Source organism: Ambystoma mexicanum, chromosome 6p (assembly GCF_040938575.1).
Source record: "Ambystoma mexicanum isolate Mex_15411 chromosome 6p, UKY_AmexF1_1, whole genome shotgun sequence".
Taxonomy (NCBI): Eukaryota; Metazoa; Chordata; class Amphibia; order Caudata; family Ambystomatidae; genus Ambystoma; species Ambystoma mexicanum.
Genome location: NC_090935.1, coordinates 616,234,529 through 616,259,285, shown reverse-complemented (window position 1 = coordinate 616,259,285; position 24,757 = coordinate 616,234,529). Strand labels below are relative to the sequence as shown.

At 48.5% G+C, this 24,757-nt stretch overlaps 1 protein-coding gene across 2 annotated transcripts in view; it reads right to left on the bottom strand.

Annotated features, from left to right (window-relative positions):
* CERT1 (ceramide transporter 1) overlaps window positions 1-24,757 on the bottom strand; it is a 1,636,484-nt gene that overhangs the window by 296,628 nt on the left and 1,315,099 nt on the right. For both annotated transcript variants that reach the window (XM_069627469.1, XM_069627468.1), the window contains one exon: window positions 10,727-10,855. In XM_069627469.1, coding sequence (XP_069483570.1) covers window positions 10,727-10,855 — 129 coding nt within the window. The remainder of the gene's footprint in view (window positions 1-10,726; window positions 10,856-24,757) is intronic.

Genomic DNA, 24,757 nt, shown 5'->3' with positions numbered 1-24,757 from the left:
CATTCTGACAAAAGAAACCGGACAAGGGCTTTCAGACCTCACTAGTGACTTTTCTCCTTTTAATGGGATAAAGCCTTATCAAAATCAACTTTTATGACTGATCGCAGCGAGGGGTCATGATGCCCATGACATGTGGTTCCAAAATAATGCAGGTTGAGGCCGATTTTCAAAGCGATGACCTGTGACTGAGCAGCAAACGCATTGCTTAAAATGTGCATTTTAACACTTCCACTAGTCGCACTTTCATGCAAGGCGATCAACGAGTGAGCGCCATGAAATACCAAATCTGCAGCCTCCTTAGATTCCTAGAGGATCAGCTAAAAATATGCAGAGACAAGTTTGTTTCAAAATGCTGACAATTTATGACCTTTAAGAAAATATTTGTTAAGATTAGTTAACTCCACCTGCTATACCGCGATAACCATTATATACTGTAATTTGGCAAGAAGGTTATCATACAGCCATAAAACCAATAAACCAATACCGTGACACCCCTAACTGGCCGAATGCTTTCTTTAGAGTAGATAAAGCATACTGTGTGAGGAACCGGCACCCCTCACCCCACCCCCCCCGCCCAACCTGGGCAACATGTGAGAAAAAGTTAAGGTGTACTTTAGCTTGTATATTACAGCCCTGTCCAAATATGTTCAATAATAGTCTGCTTCTCTTTCTACAGATCTCACTACCCCAGAGTACCTGGGAAGCCATAGGAGAAAAGAATTCCAGACGAATCTGAGACCCTTGGATGAACCCTGAGGATTTAAGATGCTCTTCCTTGTCACAGTACCTTGGGTGCCTTGGCAGGCAAAGTGGTGGAGTTTCCTGGCTTTACTCGATGAGCCCCCTTGATGATGGACCCCCCCCCCCCACTTTGGAAGAAGGAGTTGGTGGCATGTTGAGAAGAAGTGAACGAAGCAGTGTCGGAAAGGCAGAACTTTGTCTTTGCAATGGTCTCCGTTGGTGGGTCGTTACTCCAGCTGTTATATCTCACTGAGGTGAAACTTGCTGTGGACTCCACAAGGCCTGCCAGAAGAAGATAAGACTGTTGGTGGCTTTGGATGACTTTTGGTGGGCGACAGGTGCAGTGGCAGAAGTAGGTGTCGGATTTTGCGGTTTACTGCCTTTTGGTTCTTCCGTGCAGCAGCAGCAGCACTGATCTCAGGCTAGCTTCTGGTGACCTGGACACGGCCACTTGACTGGACTGCAGACCCACACCAAGCCTGGGACCTTGGGACATCCTTGGATTATGGTGGCAGGAAACCCGCCGGCGGATATTCCATTGCAGTCATGGACCCTGGACCTTCTCCGGGGTGGACAAGTGGGCAGATGTCTTGGCAGGGATGCCCTTTGAAGGATTCTTCAATGATTTGAAACTTTCGCAACTCTGAGTGTCAAGCAGCACTAGATGTCAGGGTACCCTCTCTTGTGGGCAAAACTGAGCAGCCTGGCTTCCAACGGTTACGAACTCTACTCCGGACCCTAGGCGACACAGATTAACTTCTTGGCTTCAAGATGTTCAGGCACTCCTCTTCTGGACCCATGAAGATCCCTTCTCAGGAGGGCAAGCACATCGGACTGGCTTCCCGGACACTTAGGATGAAGAGCAGCAGTTGCACAATATTACCTCATGGCTTCGGAACGCAGTCACCTATCCAGGTCCTCTCTGGTTCAATCTTAAATCAGCAAGCCAGTTTTCAGATTTGATAAAGAGGCGCAGCTGCAGACTTCTTCCTACAACTGGATTTCAGGATGCAAGCTTACCATGACTTCAGCTTGTGCTTTCGGTTTTTTGTTTTAGCTTCCGACAGAAAGGTGAATGTGAGGCCCCCTGTTATATAAATCACTCCCCATTCCCTCAGGTGGAGCCAGGCTCAGTCAGCCAATCGCAAACAAGTGCATTCATGCAGGCAGCACCCACAACAAGCAGCCACTAGGAAGGGTCCAGCCAGTCTGGCATGAGGCAGCCTCAGAGCCAAATATGGTCCTTCCACCAAACAACCATTAAGGGGAAGGGGACAGAGTCAGGGCTTCTCAGGACATTGAGAAAAAAGGGGGTAAGGCAAAGGAAACCAAGTGGCTATTTTGCATTTGTGTAGGAATCCATTGATTCCTATGTCAGGGTTGGGTGTCCCAACAATGGAGGATACACTGTCACATCCGCACCAGCTCATACACTATGTGGGCACAACATGTGCCCATAAAAACACACTAGGAGTACAAAGGTGTTCCCCCTACTACAGTAGGAGTTCAAGGGTCTACCCCTACCCATGGGTGCCCTATGGGCACTGTTCACCAAAAGGTAAAAATGAAGATCTGCACTGCCAGGGGGGCCGAACTGTACTCTGGTGTAGCAAATAAGCAGAACAGACAGAATAAGGGGGAATAGGACAAGGAGGCCCGGTCACTGCAATACATTTCCAGCAACACAGTTATTCCTTTAATAGCTCCATACATCTGCTAGTAAGTTAAAACGGCCATAATCTAGGACTTCAGGAGCCAAGCTGCTAAATTGGTTGTCTGAGGATGTGGCTGAAGGTTTGACCCTTGGTTCTTTGAAAAGAGGCTGTAAGGACTGGTTAGCTTCATCAGCATGCAGACAGATATCTTGAGTAGTGTGAGAAACCTGAGGGTATCCTCACACCTACTCTCCTTGGATCCTCTCTCTGGTGGCCAGGGGAAGGCCATCGCTTTTGGATCCTGACCCTGGGGGGGTGGAGATGTGAGGGAGGAACACCTGGGTGGAGGGTCCTTGGGGATCGGAGAGACGGTGTACACAGGCGAGACATGGTACCCCCCATTCTCCTTGTAATAAGCAACCTCCCCACCCCCCCAACACCTGCCTTTATGGGCTGTGGTCAATCACTTCCCCTCATTCATACCATTATGGTACTGAGACGAGGAAGAGGCGACTAGGAGTGGTACACACTAACATCATTTCACCACTCCAGTGCTGAGACGAGGAAGAGGCATGCAGACTGTTTTGAGGGTCAGGCATGTCCAGAGAAGTCCACCAACTATGGTCAAGAAACTGTGCTCGAGGATTCACACCTGCAAACTGTTAGGTGGTTTCAGGTGCATAAAAAGGTGGAGTGACCATCAGGGAAGAGACCAGCAAGAGAGAACCAGGCTGAGAGTTGTTTGACTGGAGGGAGAGAAACCCTATGGAGAAGGGGGCGCCTAGAAGGGTCCTGTCGGCAAACCAGGATGCCAGCAAGTTCCTGGGAGAAACTGTGGTGCTGATGCCCAGGCAGGCCGTGAGAAGGTCACAGTGGTGGGAGCCTCCCAGGTCGGAACTGGAGATGCAAGATGATACTCATCGCTCTGGCATGGCTGAGGCGAATATGGTATCCGGACCTTCTCAGTCTGTGGGCGTCACCCCCGGTCAAGCTGCTGATAGTTCCCGATCTTCTCACTAGAGAAGGAGTCGTAATCCTGCATCACGACCCAGGATCACTGAACCTGAAGGCTTGGCTCCTGCAGCCCTAGAGTTTGGTGGCTAAGAGTTGCCGGCGGACTGCATAGAGATCCTCGCCAAGGTCAGGGCATCATCGACTTTGAAGTGCTATGGTCACATGTGGAAGCGTTTCGCTACGTGGTGCTGGTTGCAAAAGAAGACTACCCCACTGAGGGTCACGGCCCCGCAAATTCTTCTAGTTGCTCTTCTTGGCCAAGGCAGGCCTGGCACACGCTTCTATCAAGGTGCATCTGGCAGCTATCTCCCGCTACACCAGGTCTCCAAGAAGATCTTCCCTGTGGTCTCACTGACTCATCAAGGAGTTCCTCAAAGGACTTTTTTGATCTTTCCTGCTGGTGAAGGCACCTGCCCCGGCGTGTGAACTCGACCTGGTTCTGACAAGGCTCATGTGTGCCCCATTCAAGCCGATGCATCAGACCCTCAAGTTCCTCTCATGGAGAAAGGTTGTAGCCATCACCTCTGCCAGCAGGGTGAGTGAGCTCCAGGCCCTATCCTGCAAGCAACCATACAAGACTTTCCACGAATCGGGGTGGTACTGCAGACGCACCGCTCTTTCATGCCGAAGGTTCCATCGGAATTTCACCTCAATGAGCCTTTAATGTTACCTATTTTTCCTCCAAAACCTTTGTTACTGGCTGAAATGGACTTGCACTTGCTGGATGTTGCTCGTACTTGAAGTTCTACGTGACACGCACAAAGAGTTTTCGGTAGACTTCACGACTGTTCATGAACTTTGGTCCTGTGAACCATGGGAAGCCCTCGTCCAAGGCTTCCATTTCAAGATGGCTCTCCGGCTGCATCATGCATGGTCATCGGTTGGTGAACCGACAGCTGCCACGCCGTCTGACAGCCCACTCCACCAGAGGGATCGCTGCGACGATGGCATTCCTGTCTGGTGTGCCCTTGTTGGACATCTGCAGCGCTGCTACATGGAGGTTCACGCATACCTTACTGCATCGACAGGGATTCCAGGGAGGGGTCTTGAGTCGGCCAAGCGGTGCTACATGACCTGTTCGCTTGAGGCAAGTCTGTCCGGGGGAAATAGTGTATTGCTTCTGTTGAGCCATGCCACCTCACGTGGTTGTGTAATGTACTGCTGTGTATTCGTTATTCATGAGCATGCAACTCCATGCCAGACCCTAATCTTGGAGAAGGAACAGGTCACTTACTGGTAAATATTGTTCTCCAGCATGGGTTGGCATGGATTCACAACGTCCGACCCCTCTGCAGCTCTTCTTGGTCATACTGCCACTTTACATGCTTACCAAATCTGAAGATGGCTGCCAAAGGAGGGGCGTAGGGAGAGGGCTGTTATTGGATGGAGGCATTATGACCCAGAGGACAGTGATTGTTTAAAGGAAAAATACAGTTTGTAAGTGAAAGTGTAACTTTTATCTTTACCGAGGATTCGCAGCCTGACTACAGGGAATATTCATGAGCATGTGAATCCATGCCAGAGCATACTGGAGAACCCAGAGACTTTGTGGAACTGTCTTGGACTTAGGGAAGGGGAGTTGGAAAATAAGGCCAGAGCTGGAAGAAGCTCAGAACTTTAATTGGAACACTATTTATTCAGCTGCTGACATCTCTACGCATTGTTTAGCTTTAGTTGTTAGGGCAAGTATAGATTTTGGACACAGGGAGCCTTAAGTTAAACTTATTGACTCAGACTTTCCTTAGGTAGGGAAATCCCATTTTAGCATAGAGAAAATTAGGCCTTCAATCATCCTGGCATTTAAGTTAATAAACTATTTTTGCTTGAACTTTGAATCTGTTGTCTATGTCTTGCTTCATGATGCCTTCACAGTGATGGAAGCACCATGTCTGATATGCCCACATTGAAGAAACTAGGATCATTAAGTATTCTTGATGCATTTTGTGGATTGCTCTGATCAAAAGTTGAGTTGGAGGAAAAGGGTATGCAAATATCCCTAACCAAATGATCCACAGTGTGTACTCACTGGACCCATTGTGGGGGAACCTGGAAGTGTTAGTGTGCCATTTTGCATTTTATTTTGTAGCAAACAGATCTATGTCTCGATGAACCCATCTTGAAAAGAAATGTATTCAGAATGGTTCAATGTAGTTTCCACTTGTGTTTGACGGTTGACTTGTGTTTGCCAGGTAGTTGTGTGAAGATGCATGATGCCATCAAACCAAGAAGGCGCATCACCTTTCTGACTTATCTGGCCATCGACTGCATAAAATGGGACCTGTAGCAGTATGTTCTGTACCCACTCGTTGGAGGGAAAAACCAATTATTGCCCATAGAATTTGCTTTACCTGGCTGAGAACCAGGCTGGACTTTTCCCCCATTGACAGTAAATCCTAGTTGATGCAAAAGGTTTGTCGGCTGTTGAAGCCTTTGTGGTGTGTCCCCTGTTATGACTAAGTCGTCCAGATAAGGGTACATTGGAATTTATATTTGGCGTAGGTGTGCCGCTACTACCTTTGGAAAGGCCTGAGGGACTGATGCAATCCCGAAGGCGAGAATTTTGAATTGGTAGTGCGCAGAACCCACTTTGAATCTTCAGTACTTCGGTGAGCAGGCAACATTGAAATATCAAAGTATGCATCTTTCATGTCTAGTGTTGCCATGTAATCCCTCCTCTTGAGTAACAGAATGACTTCCTGTAGTAGGTATCCATCGAAAAGCTCAAAAAAGAAAAAGTCAAGATAATGCTGAATTCGGCACCGAAACAAAACCCAGAAAACAAAAGTGTCGAGGGGGTTGCACCCGCTCTCCTTACTCTACAATAATGGGTGGCGAGGGAGGCACCGCTTCCCTAAAAAGGAATGTGGGGACAAAACGTTTTGGAAAAAAGAAAAAACGGTAGCCTGGGTCTCCAATTTGAACCCGATTGACAGAGCCATGCATGTCTTTGATTAGTGTACATTCTGCCACAATTCGCCCCGTGTTGTCTGCTGTGTCTAAGTTATTCTTAAGGATGCAGCTTGCTGCTAGTTTTCCTTCTGTGATGGTGTGTAAGAGCTGTGCTTTTAGGGGCTCTGGAACAGAGTCTAATTGTTGTGCGATCTTGTCCCACATGTGGCAATTATAGCTTGATAAAAGCCTAGTATTATCAGCTATTCTTATTTGATAAGCAGCCAAGGAAGCTACTTTCCTGCCCAGGATGTAGATCTTCTTACTTTCCTTGTTGGGAGGGGCTTCGGCAGAGGCTAGAGGTATTCCCGCTCTCTTGTGGTGGTGACTACTAGAGAGTCAGGCTTTATCGGTTCCCTAATGTAAAGGGGCTGGTTTAAACATCTTTTCGATGCGTGGGTTGACTGCCCTCGTCAGATTAGGGGCAAGTAGTGAGGACTGAATATGCCTCTGGACTGATTGAAGCAGAGGGATAAACTGTGCTGCAGATTTGTTATCTATGAAGTCTTTATCAACTTGAGCTTCCTGGGTATCTATCTTAAAGTGTTCTGCAACCTTTAAGAGTAGGTCATTTTACTGCAGCTGGTTGTCTAACAAGGAGTCAGCAACTGGTTGGTCGGTGTGGTCCGAGGATTGCATAATGTATACGTTATCATCGTCATTATCATAGTATTGGCCTATGTTTCCTTTGTCCTCTTGGGCTTCTGGGTCTGAATATGAGCCAGGGTCCTGTGAGCCTCGAGTGTCATAGTAATATGGGTCTTGACCAACGTCTTGATAGGACAAGGTAGTAGCTTGCGTGGCGTCTAGGCGGGCTCTCTTGGCGGAGGGCCATTTGCTCGATACTTCATCTTGAGGGGGGCTCTGAAGGCTGTGGAGTTGATCTAAGACATTTATAAAACTGGACATTCTCCTCATGACCCTATCAAGTTGTTCTGGGGTCCATTGGGAGGATCTTGGCACCACTGAGGGAGCAGGTGGTTATGGGGCAGGGGTCGGTTTATGATGCATTGCCCCATAAAGGGTGCCCTCAGGGGTCGAATAATCCCTATATGTACCTTGTGACTGAGGATTTGGAGTTTTGACATTCTGGCCATCACGGATGTGTTTTTTTAATTAAGTCCCTCATTTTAGAGCTTTTTCCCGGGGCCGTCTACATGTCTTTCGACGTCCGGTCGCCGGAACCAGAGGACTTCGCAGATTTCGACACAGTGTCGGAAACAGACTTTGGCGTCTCAGGGGCCTGTCATGTGGCGATCAAGTACTCTATGGCCCAGAGGACAGGGAATTGTCCGACCTTCCATTTAACACCAAGTGTGGCTTATCGGTAGACGGCGTGGTCGACTTTCGTCCATGGGGTATGTGCTTGAGCCACCGGGTGTCGTCTCTGTAGCAGAACTGCCAGCCTGCCTGTTGGAGTCTCACACGCAGGATTCCACTGGATGCCGATCACCCTCGGCGCCACTTAGAATGCTGACGCTGCCATCGCTGGAGGCTCCCTCGAAGTCTATGGCGGCCTCAGCCTGCACGGCGTGGTGGGACCAGCGTTATTCATGCGGTCCTTTAGAGTTTTCGGCCTAAACAGTTTGCAAGACATGCACTGTTTTTCAGCTTGGTCTCTAGGAAGGCAAAGATTACACACACACACAGTGCACATCCTTCCAGGGAAACGTCCCGTTACAGAAAGGACAGCATTTAAAAGGAGTGTTTTCCATAGTGTATGAAGGTGGCAGCCTGGCGAAATATATGTGAATGTAGGGGAATACGCATTCTCTAAGAGACTGAATATGCACCTCCCCTCACTCTCCCTACTCTGCAGGGCCAAGGCCCGTTAGGGCCTGGAACGCTGCAAACAAAGTCTGCCGAGATGCGAGTCATTGTCGACGGATGGTCTTGTCCTCAAAAGCCGTTGCCGGAGATCTTGCTGTGTACGGTTGTCAAAAACCCAGAAAGAAAAAGTTTAAACTTTTACTAAGTATTGGCATCAGCCAAGAAGGAACTCAAATGCGTCAGACTACGATGGAGGAAAAAACAATCTAAGGGACCTTGACGTGTGAAGGACCATGGGTACAGTGGACATCATAATAGGGATAGTATTACTGGCACGCCTGGTTGATGTCCCTTTGTGTTTTGAAAACAAAAAATGTAATACTCTGCGGCTACCGCTAGATGTCGGCTTATGCATAGCATGTGATCTAAGCAGATCCACAAGCCTCAGACCTATATATATGGCACAGAATAGGATGGATATGGCAGATAATAGGATGAATAGTCCCTTAGCTTGCTCATGGGTCCATCACTTGTGTGAGCCCAGTACTGACACAGAAAAGTGAAATGTTTTACAATTTCTGGTGTGCAAGGGGACTTGCCTGTTGGTAGGAGTCTTGACTGGGTAATCTACCTGCAGAATTGTTTCACTTGAGGCCGGAGGTCATAAGAGCTTCATCTACTACATTGTTTGTGCCTTGGGTGATGTGGGAGGTGTATTTGTCTTGTGCCTAGGCAAGCACTCGCCCTCACGCCCAAGACCTGGTGCTTAACCCCCCCTCCCCCCCAATCACATCGATTTTGTTTTGACATACACCCTTTAGGAGATTTAGGTGCCACCTTACATTCACGTTTGTTCCTGCTTGAAGGGAGGTGGATTGCGGCAGGGGCAAAGGATCCTGTCAATGCCTTAAGCATGCGTAGCAGTGTGATTTCTCAGTCAATCTGCCCTTCTGGAACAAAAGGTCCAGTGGATTGGGGGGCATTGAGATCAAGGTTACTTTATCTGCCTCAGATCGAGTAACGCTTTGTGGATCATCAGGGAAACAAACCTTCCAACGGCAACATGCACACAGATCTCTGCTGCAGGCTCATCACATCGACCACCTGCACTACCATTCAAAGCTTATTTGAATGAGCTTGTCCATTGGCTTATGTACTTGAGCTTAGAGTAAAAACATGCAGGTCAATACCTGTAAACAGTAATAATGTGCAATGTAATATATTTTTCTTGCCCTTTACCAAACATAGAACATTTTCTGACCTAACAAAGCCACCATTCTAACAGCTCTGCTGAAAATAAAACCTTCGCTGGATCATAACTTGCAGCAACATTATCGACCCACTTCTGGTGTATTATTACCTGCACAAACTCTGCGCTTTTACCCTACTGGACATGGTCGATTTCGAAATACTACGTTCCAGACTCATAGAAGTCACCCATGTGTCTCAAATGTTTGAAGTGGTTCGATTAATTTTTTACCATGAGGACACAACAGGTTAAGATAGTAATTTATTACTCCAACCCAACCCATGGACCCTGTGGGATCCCACAGGGTATTTCTTTGTCACCTTCACTGTTTAATATCTAAGTTCAATCTTTGTTATTACTCCTATGCCGATGGTACGCAGATTGATATGCGTGTGAACAATTCTTTTGATTCCCTCCAGTGTATTGTGGAAGGTGCATCAGAAGTTAAAAACTCAATGGTGTCAAAGAAGTTGCAACTTAACCCTTCTAAAACAGGTGTCATCCTGTTTGGCCACAAAAACATTCTTCGTAACCCATCAAAGCAACCTCCTTTGTCCCAAGCAGTTTGATCGCGCACAGTAGGAAGTGAGGAGAACTCCCAAAAATCAACCTGAATAAAGGTGTGTTGACTCATGACCAGCTGAAGTATACAGTTTCAGATATTGTAGCTTTTAAAAAATAAAAGCGTGCCCTTAAAAGGTTCCACTTGATCGTAATGAGTGAATATTATAGGAGTGGGTCCATTAGCGAGCAGGACCTTCCAAACGATAGGCTTCGTATTACAAAAAGAATGGCTCATATGCAAATATAACAGTTTGCTTCTTCTGTAGACTAAACATTTTGCCTTTATGAGACGCATGAACAAAACATACTCTCTTAAACTCAAAACTAAAAAATCCTAGTCTAGGTAATATCATTGGTTCTATATAATTTCAACTTTATCACAAATCAACTCACTTTTTATAGACTATAAACTCTTGGTGCACAAGGCTAATGTGGAAGGTCCTCAAAGTTCTAGTTTAAAATTGGTTTCTGTTCAAGTTTTTAGTTGGTTAATTTTCAGCAGGTATACTGCAGAGTTTGGTTAAATAAAATACCTATAGATTCAAAAATACAGTAAAAAAGGAAACTTAGGCCACACTACATCCTACTTTGATAATAGTTTCTTGGTTCGTTGTGGCTATCTAAAAATCATTAACTGCAAGCCGTTAAAAAACATATTAAGTGGTATGGTAAACATTAGGAAAGCACTGACTGATCAGAGTCAAAAAACAAAGGATAAACAAAATGTCCATCTACAAGGGTTGAATCTATGTTTTTTCGGCAGTAATGATGAATTCTAACTTACAGGAGCACCATCATGATCCACAGAGAAATTGCAAACAATCCATGTGTCGGGGTCATTTTCGCTCAAAGCTGGTATCATTTTGATTGCAGATAAATACAGCACATCCCGTTGAGATGCAGGCCAAACTCTCTGGATGTAGAAAAATTAAATAAGTGTAGAAGTTTGTTTTACTACATGTTGTATATTAATCAGTCCATGCTTACATATAATATTGATTTCTTTAGTTTTTTTTGCATTTGTTAAGCGCGCGCGCGCAAGCTATTAGGCATCTGGGCGCTGGAAAAACCGGTTACATGTGGCCTGTAGGCGAAGCATGGAAACATTGTGTTACATACATACATAAATTGTGTTCGTTTTTTCACGGTTTTAGACATCTGAGGCATATATTCTGTTACATTCTTAGCAAGAAACAGAGGTTGGTTGGTACAGACGATTAGACAAATAGAAGTGTCTTAAGGAATTTGCGGGGAGCCCAGTACGACGACGACTGCTCTTACTGCCTGCAGTAGCGCATTCCATTGCTTGGCAGCGACAACTGGGACGCTCACTCCTCTGGTTTTTGCTCTTTTGAAGTTTGGAATAATTATTTCGAGAGTGTAGGGGGTTCTAACAGGCCTGGTTGAGTATTTTGAACCAAGTATGGCGGGCAGATTTCAAAACACATCTAGGGGCGATTGTGAGTGTCTTTAATAGGATTCTTTCTTTGATGGGCAGTGAGTGAACTGCTCTACGGGCTGCAGAGATGTGTCCTCGCTTGGGTATGTTGATAGCAGCCCGGATGATCTGTTTGGTGTGAAAAGTTGCCAAGTGTCATTTGCTGTATATGGGGAAAATCTGAAATTTCTATTTCAATTAAAACAGCACATTACTCTAATATTTTTTCTTCCCATACAATTACATACTTCCCATAGTTAATCCAGCCTTCAAAACAGATCTAGAGAAAGATACCAGCTTTCTGTAATTTAAAGGACAAATGTGTTGCCAGGACTAACATTTATAGGCAGAGAGTTAACGATCTTCAAATGAAGGACTCCAAGGTTTTTGCTGTGCAATTCTCATGATCAGACTGCCAGTTTCTCATTGCCTTCCCGATCAGAGGTTTGGGTCTTTTGACCAACCCGCGAGGCCAACTGCTCCCCAATGACTGATTCGGAAGGGGTTGGTCTGGAAATCAGACTGAACAGGAAGTGGCCAAATATTTGTAGTAGTTTGTAGGGAGAGAAGGGGACCAAGCATTGTAGGTAGGGAACTGGAGATCAAGGTTCGCTAATGTGAAGGGATTGGTACCAGAATCTGTTGAAAATGGTTATGGAATATAAACATTGAGGAAGGGACATCATAAACAGATGAAGTCTACCAAATAACAGTTCCTCTAGCGATGGCGGAGGGTTTCTTCCCCCCTTACGTAATGGGCCCTTGCAGAAGTGAATGATGCAGAAAGCCTCACAGAACGAATCCGACACGTGTTGTTTTGGGAGAATTCTATTAAAAGGCTAATTTCCCTGACCTATAGAGTCCCCCAGCAGCTTTGCTGGATTCCAAGGGTTTATTTTTTACTCCTGCCAAGAGTGAGACTCTTTTTCCACTCTTAGGCATATGTATGATGCTATTTCTCAGGCCATTTTTGTGCTCCTGGGCTATGGAGTTTTTCTCACTCCATATGTGGTATCTTTTACATGCGTGTTACACAGCACCCTCAGTGCAGTAACACAGGGGTGTCAGAGTGACCCCCAAACATAGACCCCCATACCCTGGGACTGACTACTATCTCCCAAGGTATGCAAAGTTACCATTGATTTTGCTAGTCAATAATTATGAACAAAACCAGTACAACCCGTCCTACTATGGAGGTACTGGGAAGGGTTAATAGTTTTCCATGGTGTTCATTTTCGAGAGGGTACTGTCCAGTCCCTCTCTCCAAAATTTCTGGCTGGTGGCAGTGGTTACTACCGTAAATATTCTACCGCAAATATTTCCCTATGGGATTTTCCCATTGTAAGAGGCTCTTTTACTGACAGCCTCTAAAGTACTACCGGGTTATTTTAATATTAACTTTACTCCAGTGTTTTTTTTTGCCAGATCTTTAATAATATTTCTTTCTCGTGTGGCTCTCTGTAATCCAAACCAAGGTCAGGGCCCTTTGTTCGTCCTTTTGGCGGGCTTCTGGACAGAAGCCCTCCTTTAGGCGCCAGTGAGTCTGGTGTAGACAGGATGTGTGGGAGGGGGAATAGGCACCCTGGACAGGGTTGCCTAAGCAACCCAAGTCACACTCTGCCCTAATAGGCTGGGGGGTTATCCTGCCGGGATAGCCACCCCACTGTGTGAGTGACAGCTAGGCTGTATGAATGGAGTTTTTTCTGCATAAAAGCAGGGACCTGCGCACTGGAAGATAGATGTTGCCAATGGACCTGAGAAATCCGAAGAGGAGAGAAGCCGAAGACATCTGTAACGACAATCACCAGTGAAGCCCTGCTGCAGATCCTCACCACTTTTCTTCAACGACAAGAGAAGATCTTCACCTGCAAGAGCCTTCTTCCCTTGAGCTCGTGGGACCAACCAGTTCGCCAATCGCCTTCCAGGACCTGCCTTGGTCGAATCGCCAGTGCTAAGCACTAGGAGCCCGGATAGCCAGGCACCCATCCACCACAACCGCGATTTAAAGGAGCGTACCTTTTATTCTGTTTGGCATCACCGCTGCCGGCTTCATCCCTCGGCAGTGCAGTAACTCGAACCTTCCTCCACGACGAGGGCCTCTTCTTCGGCTGATGTCCCGAACAGCAGGAACTACCGCCACCGCAGGAGCCTCTTCCACTTTTAAGGTACATTGTTCTGCCAGGCCTCCCGTTTCGTTCGGTACTGCTAAAGGTGTTTTAATTCCTTTAATTACCTTCTGGGCTGGCCAACCCTATCGTCTAACACTGTCTTTCTACCTTCTGCACCCTCCTTTTCAACCGTTAATCAAAGACTTGACTGCAGCTACTAGACCAGTTTAAATCTGGGCACTTTCCCTTGTACCACTGACTCTGGCACAGGCCCATTGACACTGGCTAATTCTGTTACAACTGCCTTCTCTAGATTGCTTTTCATCAAGAAATGTGTTGGTGCACCTAAACTCTTATTACCACCTTTTCCTTCCCCTTTATATATTGTGAAGTGACATTTTGCTCAGTTTTCACCCAAGTATTGCTGATGCTAAAGTACTGCCTTGCCTAACTTGTTCACAATCCAATCGGGAAGTGTTGCTGGTGCGTTTAGGAGTCTAACCCTGTATAACTTGACCTTTCCCTCCCTCTGAAGAAATTGTTAGAGTGCCAATTCTGCTTGGTGTAACACTGCCATTTTGCTCAGTTTTTACTCTTGCTCAAACTTGTCTACAATTTAAATAGGGAGTTGTGTATACTTTTGACTGTTGTAACTTGTTTAATGATAGTGATGTCTGTAAAGTTAAGAGTGTAAAATAAATATATATTCTTTTTGATACAAAGATTTGGTCAGTGTTTCCATGTTCCATAGTACTGTGGTCCTATTGTGTAAACCCTGAATACTGCTCATCTCCCTCTTGAGATAAGTCTGACTGCTCAGCCACAGCTACCAACTAAATCTGTGTGGTACAGACTGATACCAAAGGGGATTTATTGCATATACCTGTAGTCCTAATCTTCTGTAGAGCTCCATAAGGGAACTGCATAGGATTCTGCTTAACACGTGTCCTGCTCTTGAGCAGTGGTCTTACAATTCTTACATGCTGGGCTCACTCTTGAGTAAAAATATTGTTTCTGCCAAACCCCCTCCCCCTGGCCCCCCAACCACCCAGCAATAAATGCATATATTTTCTATTAAAAACAGTCCCAGTGATGGATTCCAAGATGGCGGCAGGCTGGAGGACGCGCTAGCTTTAGCACGGCTTGGCCCTTCATGAGAAAACCCATGTAAGAGTGATTCCTGCCTCACCCCCAGCAGAGGAAGGGAAGACCCTCTGCACCATTCGACGGTGCTTAAGCGTTTTTAGCCAGTTTGCCAAGGTGATGGTCACCGGACAAACAAGCTGCTTGGTGGCGAGAAGCGGCAGCCCACAAGAGCCGCAGAGCTGGGCTTTGCCGTGGGGCGCTGAGTGAATCGCTGGTGAGCGATATGGAGCGGATCAGCTCTGTGCTGTGAAAGGGTTATTGACCCGAAAAAAGAAAAGTGAGCGGCTTATCCATTCCGTGGAGAGAGCAGAAGAGGTGTGCAGAACCTGGGGTCGAGAGCCCGTCCGTGGGGGCCCACTGGAGCTTGCAGGGTGCGGATCGAAGGCACAGGGAGGCTTGGCAGGATGGGCGCAAACACCACAGAGCCCGCAGCAACCATGGTGCCGCAGGCCATCATTTCACAAGATGAGGAAGCTCTTTGTAGCACCACAAGGACGCTCTGTTAGGGAGAATTCTCCTTCTAGGGCTAATTTCCCTCACCTAGTGAGTCCCCTAGCAGCTTTGCTGGATTTCTGGAGTTTATTTTTTCCACCTGGTAAGAGTGTACATCCTTTTTCCACTCTTACATGTGTTTCGGCCTATGTGTTTTTACTCATTGTGTGATCTTGGGCACTGGAGCACACCCCTCCAGGTGCCCCTGTTCTTGTATGGATTACACCGCACCCTCAGTGTAGTAACCCAGGGTTGTCTGTAAGACTTCCCACTGACTCCATTTCACTGGGGCCGACTACTGTCCCCCAGAGAAAGGTAAAGTTGCCATTTACTTTACATGGTCATTTTTACCACAGACCCAGTACACCCCATCTTACATGGAGTACTGGAAAAGGGCTAATCTGTAACCCTTTTCTGTCTGTACCTCCCTGAGCATTGTTTCGCTCTTTTAACATTTAGACTTGGCTGGTCGCAGTGGTATCTACCCTAACTTTTCTACTGCGATTATGTTAGATAAACGTGGTACTGTTCTTGGCTATTATATTAGCCTCGAACATAAACCCGCTTGACCAAATAGTTTTTCTTTTGCCTCTGGTTGGGTTTATTCGCCATTTCTTTTTGTTAAAGTCCTTCTTGTGTTTTACTTTGTGCGGCAAACTAGGTTCGCCTTCTTTGTTCACCGTCTTTTGGCGGGCTTCTGCAGAGAAGCGCTCCTCAAGGTGTCTGGGTTTCTAGGTGGGCTGAATGTGAGGGAGGGGTGTAGTCACCCCCTGCACAGGCTATTCTAGGAAACCCAAATCGCACTTTGCCATGATTGGCTGAGGTGGTTGTCCCGGCTGCACAACCCCCCTGCTGTGTGATTGACAGCCAGGCTGTGTGAATGGGGGTTTTGCGCATAAAAGGCAGGTCTCTTGGGCTAGAAGTCAGAGCCGCCTCTGGAACTACAAGGAACCAAAGAGAAGCAGTGAGTACGACGGCTGCTGCAACTACCCCGTCCCGGTGAAGCCCTGCTGCAGTCCTGAGCTATCTACCCTTCGATGACTAAGAGGAGATCCAGTCCGGAGTCTTCTTCCCTTGAGACTGGTGGGGATAACCAGCTCATCCTCTTCAGCCAGAGATCTCCGCCGTGGTCGAAGTCGCTGCACACTGCTGTAGGGGTCCGGACAGCCACCTGCCGAGCCTCTCCTATTTTTAAGGGGCGCACCTTTGATTCGTTGTCGCTGCTGCCGGCTTCATCCCTGTGTGGTGCAGACCCCCTTCAGGCGTCGTCCTTCACAATAAAGCTCCAGGAATTGTAGGTCTGCGGGAAACCACCAGGAACAACTGCCAGGGCACCAGCTGCATCATTGGAATAAGGTACTGTGCTCTACTCGAGGAAACTGGGTGAACCCCCTTTTCTTCGTCCTCAAGGCTCGTCCTTGTCTTGCCTCCTTCTTATAACTTTTGCTTCCGAACATTGACAATATCCAAGTACTTTTGGACTACGCTGAATCGTGAACTGTCTAACGGTGTGATCTTCGGCAACAGGCCTCTGGTGTCACTTAACCCTGGCTCCGACCCTTTGACTTTTGAACTCCTGTTTCTGAGTGTTTCTCGATACTGCCTGCCCAACCTAAATATTGCCTGTGATTTTTGCCTCCAACTCCCTCTGGGTCTCTCAGGTGCTAAGTGTGTTTTTGCCCCGGTAGCATTTCATGTCACGGATACGCGTTTGAGTAGACCGAACTGTCAAAAAGTGATTGCAACCATATCTGCGGTATCGTGTTTTGTTCATAACACTGGTTCATTCAAACACAGGGTACTTACCTTGAGACATACTGTACAAAGTGAATTGGATAGTTGAAGTATATTTAACGTGTGGTTTTGTTTAAAGTTTAATAGAAGTGTTGTGTTTATAACTGATGGTTTAAAAATAAATGTACTTATATTTTTTACCTGAAACCTTGAGTCAGTGCTTGCTTGAGCCACAGTAATTGTGGTCCCTTTTGTGTAATCTCTCCTACTGCTCATATACTCTTGAGAGAAGCCTGGCTTCTCTGCTACTGCTACCACTATAACTTAGTAGTGCAGGCTTGTACCAAAGGTAAAACTTGTATTGCCACCTGTAGTCTTAATTGTGTGTAGTGGTCCCTAAGGGCACTGCACAGGATTCTGCCTACCATGCTCAACCTGCCTTGGCTTCCCCTGCATCCATGAGGCCCCACCAGGTACGAGGTAGACATCAGGGTACAAGCATATCAGCTTCTGGCTCCTGGCAATGCCAGACAACCTACACAGAGCACCCCCCTCCAGAATGACTTACCCGGGACATCTCCCTTCCACAGAGGTACCTTTTGGGCTCTCAGTGCGCTGCTGGATGTGGTACAAATACAAATAACTTTGGGCTAAAAAGTATTCCCATGTCAGGGAACCAGTGGCAAGGACACCTGCCTACACTCCGGAGGGTCAGTCGGCTCCATGGTGGTGGGTGGCAAGAGGAACTAAACCTACGAAGTTACTGTTGGCATCTGTTACATATCTGAGAGGTGGCATCGTGGCAAAAAGGAATGCAGTAAACCCCCTGGCGGTCTATTGAGTGGGTCTTTTGGCCTTGCTGTAGAGGAACCATACGTCACAACTTCAGACACACATCAAGGGGCGAGTTTGACAGACCATTCCAACACTGAGCCAAAGTAAGGTGACTGAGAAAGGTGCACAGCAACGGCAAAGGGGGCGCACAGCGAAAGGGCATCCTCCAGGAAGGGGGAAGGAGACCCTGGCAGGCTCGAAATCACAACACCAGGGGGAAGACAGGCCAGGAAGGTGTAGGCAGCAGGATAAGGCCAAATCCCAGAAACGAACTCCATCCGGACAGGGAACTGGCCTCATGATTGTATGTATGAAACAGGGGACTGTGGCTGGTGGACAGATACCAGGGATTCTCACTGCGGTGGTGCCAAGTTGGGATGGGTGCTTTAAGGGGGGGGGGTAACTCTAAAGGGGCCCGCAAGACAAACACAGGGGGTGGTCATGGTACAAATGATGCTTAAAGTGCTCATGCACAATATCAGGGGCTTAAACTCCCTCGTGAAACAGCGCACAGTGGAACTGTTCTTGAGGAGAGAAACCAGACACTCGCATTTCAAGAAACACATTTGCAAATGTGACACCTTCGTGCATATCCACACATTTCAAGCAAATGTGAGGGAGAAAACCACGGGGTAGTAATCGCTTTTAAAAATATCCTGTATCTTGCAATCTCCGGCACGAGGGAGGACAAGCAAGGCGGATATCTGTTGAAATTAGCATTGGAAGGCACAAATATACGATAGTGACGGTATATGCACCAAATTTGGGGAAAGACGGGAGTCTATGGTCTGTTATAGGAGAAATAAGTTACACACCGTAGTGACCAATGTACTCCTAGTCCATAGTCCCCTTTCCACCATAGTGTATGGGCGTCCCTCGCTAGGGACGGGAAACAACCTTTTTCACCAGAAAAAATGGTCTTCCCCTTTAAATTTAGATTCTCACTGGGGCGCAGCCCCGGGAGCATGCGCTCCGCTGACTCAGCCCCCAGGCGCCAATTCTCAGTCCCCTTTGACGCATCAACAATATTACAATTGCCAAATGACAGTTTTATTACGGGGGAGGATGGAGGCACGTATGGAGGAAAGGGGACTAGGAGTAGGTTAGTCACTACAGTGAGTAACTTATGACGACTCCTACATCCCATCCCCTTTCCTCCATACTGTATGGGCGATTACCACTGAATGTAGCCCCAGGGTGGAGAGCAGCACCTCTTAAGCGAACAAGTTCTTCAAAACTGAATGGTCAAATGCCACGTCAGACCTGGTGCTGGCATCCAAACAGTAGTGCTTGCAAAAAGCAGCGGCGGTAGTCCAAGTTGCCACCTTGCTAATCGTCTGCCATGGGTTGAGTCTTTGGAAAGCCACAGGTGTGACCTTAGCTCTGATGGCGTGAGTGTGCATGTTTGCTGGCAAAGGCTTGTGCTGCCCCTCATACGCCTCCTTGATGGCCATAACCATCAACCTTGCTATGGAAGCCTTGGAGGCTTGACAGCGTGGTTTGACCCTCCAAATGTGATTAACAAGGCATCCCATTTACGGAAGCACTTCGCCCTGTCCAGGTAAAATCCTAGAGCACGCCCGACATCCAGGCAGTGCAATACCCTCTGAGCCTCATCTTTTGGGTCTGCAAAGTGTTGGGAGTACTATCTCCTTGTTCAAGTGAAAGGAGGAAACTACCTTAGGAAGAAAGGAAGGATGCATTCTAAGCACCACCATGTCCCTGTGAAATGTATATGCCTCTGAAGATACCAGGGCCTGAATTTCACTGATGCCGATGTAAGAACCACCAGCAGGGCCGTCTTAAATGGCAACCAGCCTGATGTCCGCTGACACCATGGACAAATGGTTTGAGCGCCAGGGTGCCCAGCACCACATTAAGGTCACAGACCAGATGTGGACATTTGATGGGAAAATACAATCTGGTTAGACCAGCCAGGTGTGTCTTAACCACCGGTTGGAGGATGGAAAGATGTAAGTTCTTGTAGGCCCCTATGGCCGGTAGATGTCTAAGTGTGCTGGGAAAGATAGGACACGGTCGAACAAACAGGTCAATGGGTCAATTTTCTTTGTTTCTGCCAAGTGACAGACTGGTCCACTTGCTCCTATACCGACTCCTGTGGAAGTCACTTCTAGACTCTTCTATGATGGCCAGGTAATTCTGCGACAGGTGAAGATGCCTCAGGGTAACCTGTTCAGGAACCAAGTTGCGAGGGCTAACCTCTGCAGAGCGGGGTAAACCACTGCGGATCCCTGCTGGGAGAGTAAGTGGGCTGGGCCGACCGGGAGGTGTATCAGACAGATTGAAAAGTTCCAAGAACCACAATCTTGCGGGCCACCATGGTGCTATCAAGAGGACTCCCTGACCCTACAGAGGTCCCTGTGAACCAGGGGTGTTGGGGAAGGCGTACGCATTCATGTTGTTCCACAAGATCTGCAACACGTCGCCTAACAAGCTCCTGCCCCAGCCATGAGGCAAACTGGGAGCATCTCCTGTTGGTACTGGTGGCGAAGAGGTCCACCTGCGGGTGCTCCCACCTGGTGAAGACTCCTGAAGGACTTCCTCGTTCAACTGCCACTTATAGTGGTCCATCCCCAGCCTGCTGAGCCTGTCCACTTCCAGGTTGGATTCCCCAGGAAGGTAGACCACTGACAAGTGAATGTTGTTCGAAAGTGCCCACTCCCATATGTCGAACGAAAGCCTGCAGAGAGGCGGGGACCTGGTCCCAACCTGCTTGTTGATGTAATACAAGCAGGTGGAGCCATCTGTTTGACTGCAGACCGATTTGCTGCTGATCATGGGGAGAAAAGCTTGGAGCGCGAGCCAGATGGCCATCATCTCGAGCCAGTTGATGTGTTCCAGCTGCTCTTGATGGCCCACACTCCATGGACACTGTGGTTGTCCAGGGTATTCCCCCCCCCATCCCTCTAGGGGAGTGTCTGAGTAATGGTGATCTGTGGTAGCGGCTGCTGGAAGGGTCTGCCTACCCGCAGGTTGGTGTCTGTGCCCCACGAGACTAGGTCCTGGTGGAGATGTTGTGGTATGCTGACTGGCTCCACCTGGGATCCCTTCTCCCGATTCCAGGAACCTGAGACATTAAGCTGCAGCCTCCTGATCTTGAGCCTCATATGCGGCACTGCGAGAAGACACGCAGCCATTTTTCCCAACAGGTGGTACCACCATGCCAAGGTTAATACTATGCTGAGGAAGTGCCCCGTGGCCCTCTTGATCGCTGTGATCTTGTCCTCTGAAGAGAAGATGATCTCGGTCCTCTTATCCCATATAAGACCCAGAAAGGTCAGTCTGCATGGGCAGTAACTGACTTCTTGAGATTGATAGAAAACCCCAGATCGTATAGTGTGTGCATGTGGGCAGAGGCCATGTATTGCACTGACTCTGGGGATCCTGCCCTGACTAGCCAGTAGTCGAGGTATGGATAGATGTGGTGGCCCCGAGTAGAGCTGTCACCGCATTCATTAGCCTGGTAGAAACCCTCGGGCCGAGTTGAGTCCAAAGGGTAGTACTCTGTATTTAAGTGAAAACCCATGATCCTGAACCGTAGAAAGGACAGATGGGGCTCCCAAATCGGGACGTGCAGGCAAGCATCCTTCAGATCCAGGGAGTACATCCAGTCTCCAACACACAAGGTCTCTGCAATGAAGACTGGGGTAACCAGCTTGAACTTTTGAAGTGGGGAGGGAAAGGTTGAAGGAATACAAGTCAAACAACTTTCAGGCCATCCTGGTTCTTTTTGTGTATGGCATAAATTCAGGAATAAAAGCGCTTTCCTTGCTGTGAAGCTGGCACTTCCTTCACCGCCTGGCTCGTTACGACCGAGCGGATATCCGCCAGAGTTGCCATACCAATCTGCACGAGTGGAGGGAAGAAAGGAGGAAAAGGAGGAATTGATAGCCGGAAGCCTGTAGACACCACAGAGGATCCACGGGTCCACAAACCTTGTCTGCCAGGAGTGTATGTGAAGGGCAAGCCTGGAAACCCCTACCCCCACACCGGAGACTTGTGGATCCTGATGGACCAGTCAACTTCTTTCCCTCTGAGGCTGGTGCTGAGGAGGGGGATTGGAAAACCCCCTTGTGCTGCTTGCGTCTGTGCTGGCTTGCGGACCTGTCCGGTTGCCTAGACCATCTATCCTGGAAGCCCCTAAAGCCTCTGAAGGCCTGACCTTTGAGCGCTGGTGGGTGGTTTGGCTGTAGGTCTTGGGTGTGGATTTTGTTTAGATAGACCAAGATTTAGCTGCAATTGTAAATTCATACAGCGCTTATACACAGGTGGAGTGCTTCAAAGCGCTTCAAGGCAGGAAGGGAACAAGGGAATACAGTAATCATTCTTAGTCCTTGAAGTTTCCCAATGATCGAACAGAAAAACTAGCATACTAGGCCTGACGTCATTTCTCCTAATGCCTGGGAGTGATTCTTTTTCTTGTCGAGTTCCTCGTCTTGTCTAGTAGAACAAGTCGCCCCCTCAAAAGGCAGGTCGAGGATGTGCTCCTGCATATGTGGGTTGAATTTTGCTGCCTTGAGCCAAGCTGTCGTCCTCATGTCGGTAGCAATAAATATGGCTCTGCCTGAGGTGTCAATGTGGGCCACCCTAGATTCCATTATATCCTGGGCCACAAATTTGGCATCCGCAGGGAGCTCCTGAAGGAAGTCTTCGATTTCCCACCACAACATTTGATTACCAACATGGCGTCAGCATTGGCCTGACGCAGGTGGAGCGTGGCATTTGAGTAAATCTTTTTTCCAAACGCATCCAAAAGCTTTTCCTCCTTGCCCAGCAGTGCAGAAGCGGATGCAGCTGAGGACTGTGGTTTGGAATATAGCGATGCCGCTACTATAACAGAGGAATGTGGCTAGGGGTGCACCGACAACAAGAGGTCATTGCCCTCTGTCTGCCTGTATTTGGCATCCAGGTGCTTGTTGGTAGGTTGGGTAGGGTGTGGCTTGACCCAGCCCTTTGTGGCTAAGGCTTCGACGTCCTTCTGAAGAGGGATTCCAGTCCTAGTAGGACGACAAAGCGTAAGAACTTCAGCCAGAACCTCAGCCTCGGGTTGCTCCACCTGTGGCTGAGGGATGTCTAGGTACTCGGCCAGAGCCGACACTCATGGAATGCTTTGTCTGACGATGGTGTGTCGGGTCTTCCTCCTAGTCTGTGTCTGCCGCGGTGTCCTGCAGACCTGGGGGAGCAGGAGGAGTGCTGGGCATGGGCAGCTGTGGCGTGCTGTCAGTGCCAGGGGCTGAATCTGAGCTGCCGTGGGAGCAAGGGGCTGAGCTGGACCAAAGGCTTGCACCCCAGTTGGTGTTTGGGGCTGAACCGGAGGGAGCATGTCCCCGATTACATCTCCGAGGATGGTACCCATCTGAGGGCGAGGAACTTCTCAAAGAACCTATCCTCGCAAGCAAGCGGGGCACCTAAAGGTGGAGGGGTGCCTCAGGCTTCAGTGTCCTGGGCGGGACCGACTTGCCAAACTAGGGGATGCGTACCCTTCCCTGCAAAGTGGAGGGATAGGATGTGGACCAGGTGACGGGCCTTGCCCAATCCCATCTAGATGCGCGCTCCCCTGCTTGATATTCATGCAGAGAGGGCGCCGGGAAGCTGCCTTTTTGTCTGGCCCAGCAGCCCTCTTGTCTTGATCCGCACCACGTGCCTGAACAGCGACAGTTGTGACCTTCCCTGTACCTCAGGTCGAGACCTGGGAGGCGGAGTGCCCTCGGCCATGGTGCCGGTAGTGCTGCATACAGGCACGTCCTCCGACATGGGTCTGGTACTAGGGTGAATCCCCTCGGGTCGGAAACCAGTAGTAGAGCCGTGCGGCTCTTCAGCAGTAGGACACGTAGGATCTTGCAAACCCTTGGCCTGCAGGCGGTAGCTGGAGTAGCATCGGCCTTCTTGCTGGTTTTAGGACCTGGGCGGTCCCTCCTGCTTGGCCGCTTCCCGGGGAAGGCGTCGCTCTTGCGGGGTGAAGAGGCGAACAGAGCATCTACCTTGGGCCTGGTCTTCCTTCTCATGAATGCTTTGAGGTCCTCTGGGGGTGAGCTCTCACCACCTGGCCAAACAACTCTTCAGGGCGCATGGGGTCAAGGCGTGTCACGCATTACAGCCGTCCCCGCCGTGGTCTGGGCTAAGGCACCCGAGGCAGAGTGCATGAGGATCAGACGTAGGGAAGGGACCTTCGCAAGCGGGACACCTGCTGAAACCTGCCATTGTCATGCGCCGGGGAGGAGCGTGGTACCAGAGGACAGAGCAGTACCTGACAATTGGAAGAGAAAAAAGAAAAAGAATAACTTCTTCGGGAGAAGAGTCCCAACCCAGGAGCGCTGGTGAATGCGGTCCGTTCCTGTCAACGTGGAAAAGAGGACTGAGGAGTGGCACCAGGGAGCGGAATCAGGGGAGAGCATGCTCCCAGGGCCACGCCCAGCATGTCTCTAAATTTAAAGGAGAAGACCATTTTTTCTGGTGAAAAAGGTTGTGTTCCCCGTTACTAGTGGGGGTCGCCCACACAGTATGGAGGCAAGGGGGCGGAATGTAAGAGTATTGGAAAATATGGCAGAGGAAAATCTCATTTTGATTGTAGATTTTAATTTGGCGTAGGGTCCGGAACTAGACCGTAGTGGGTCTGGGCTGCGAGGACAGGGCAGCCCAGCTCAATGACAGGTTTTCCCATCTGGGGCTAATTGACACGTGGCAGGGGTTTAGGTGTGCTGAGCTGGGTTATACGTTTTAATATCATGTGCACAGGTCACTTTAGTGCATAGATTATATCTGGGTATCAGCACAATTGGTGGGTACAGTGAAGGAGGTCAGAATAGGCTCCACTGCTCTTTGCAAAAATGCCCTGTTAGCAGTATCGCTCAATGCAGTCTATGAGCCCCCACGCTCTTTCGGAAGCGGTGGATAGGATTACGGTATTTATTGGACAACCTTGCAGCGGACACGTCCCTGGGGAACTGGTGGGACGCATTTAAGCAGTCAAGGAGTATGTTGCTAGCTTTGAAGGCCTGCAGGGACAAACTGAGTAAATCGCTTGAACATGAATTGAAGACGC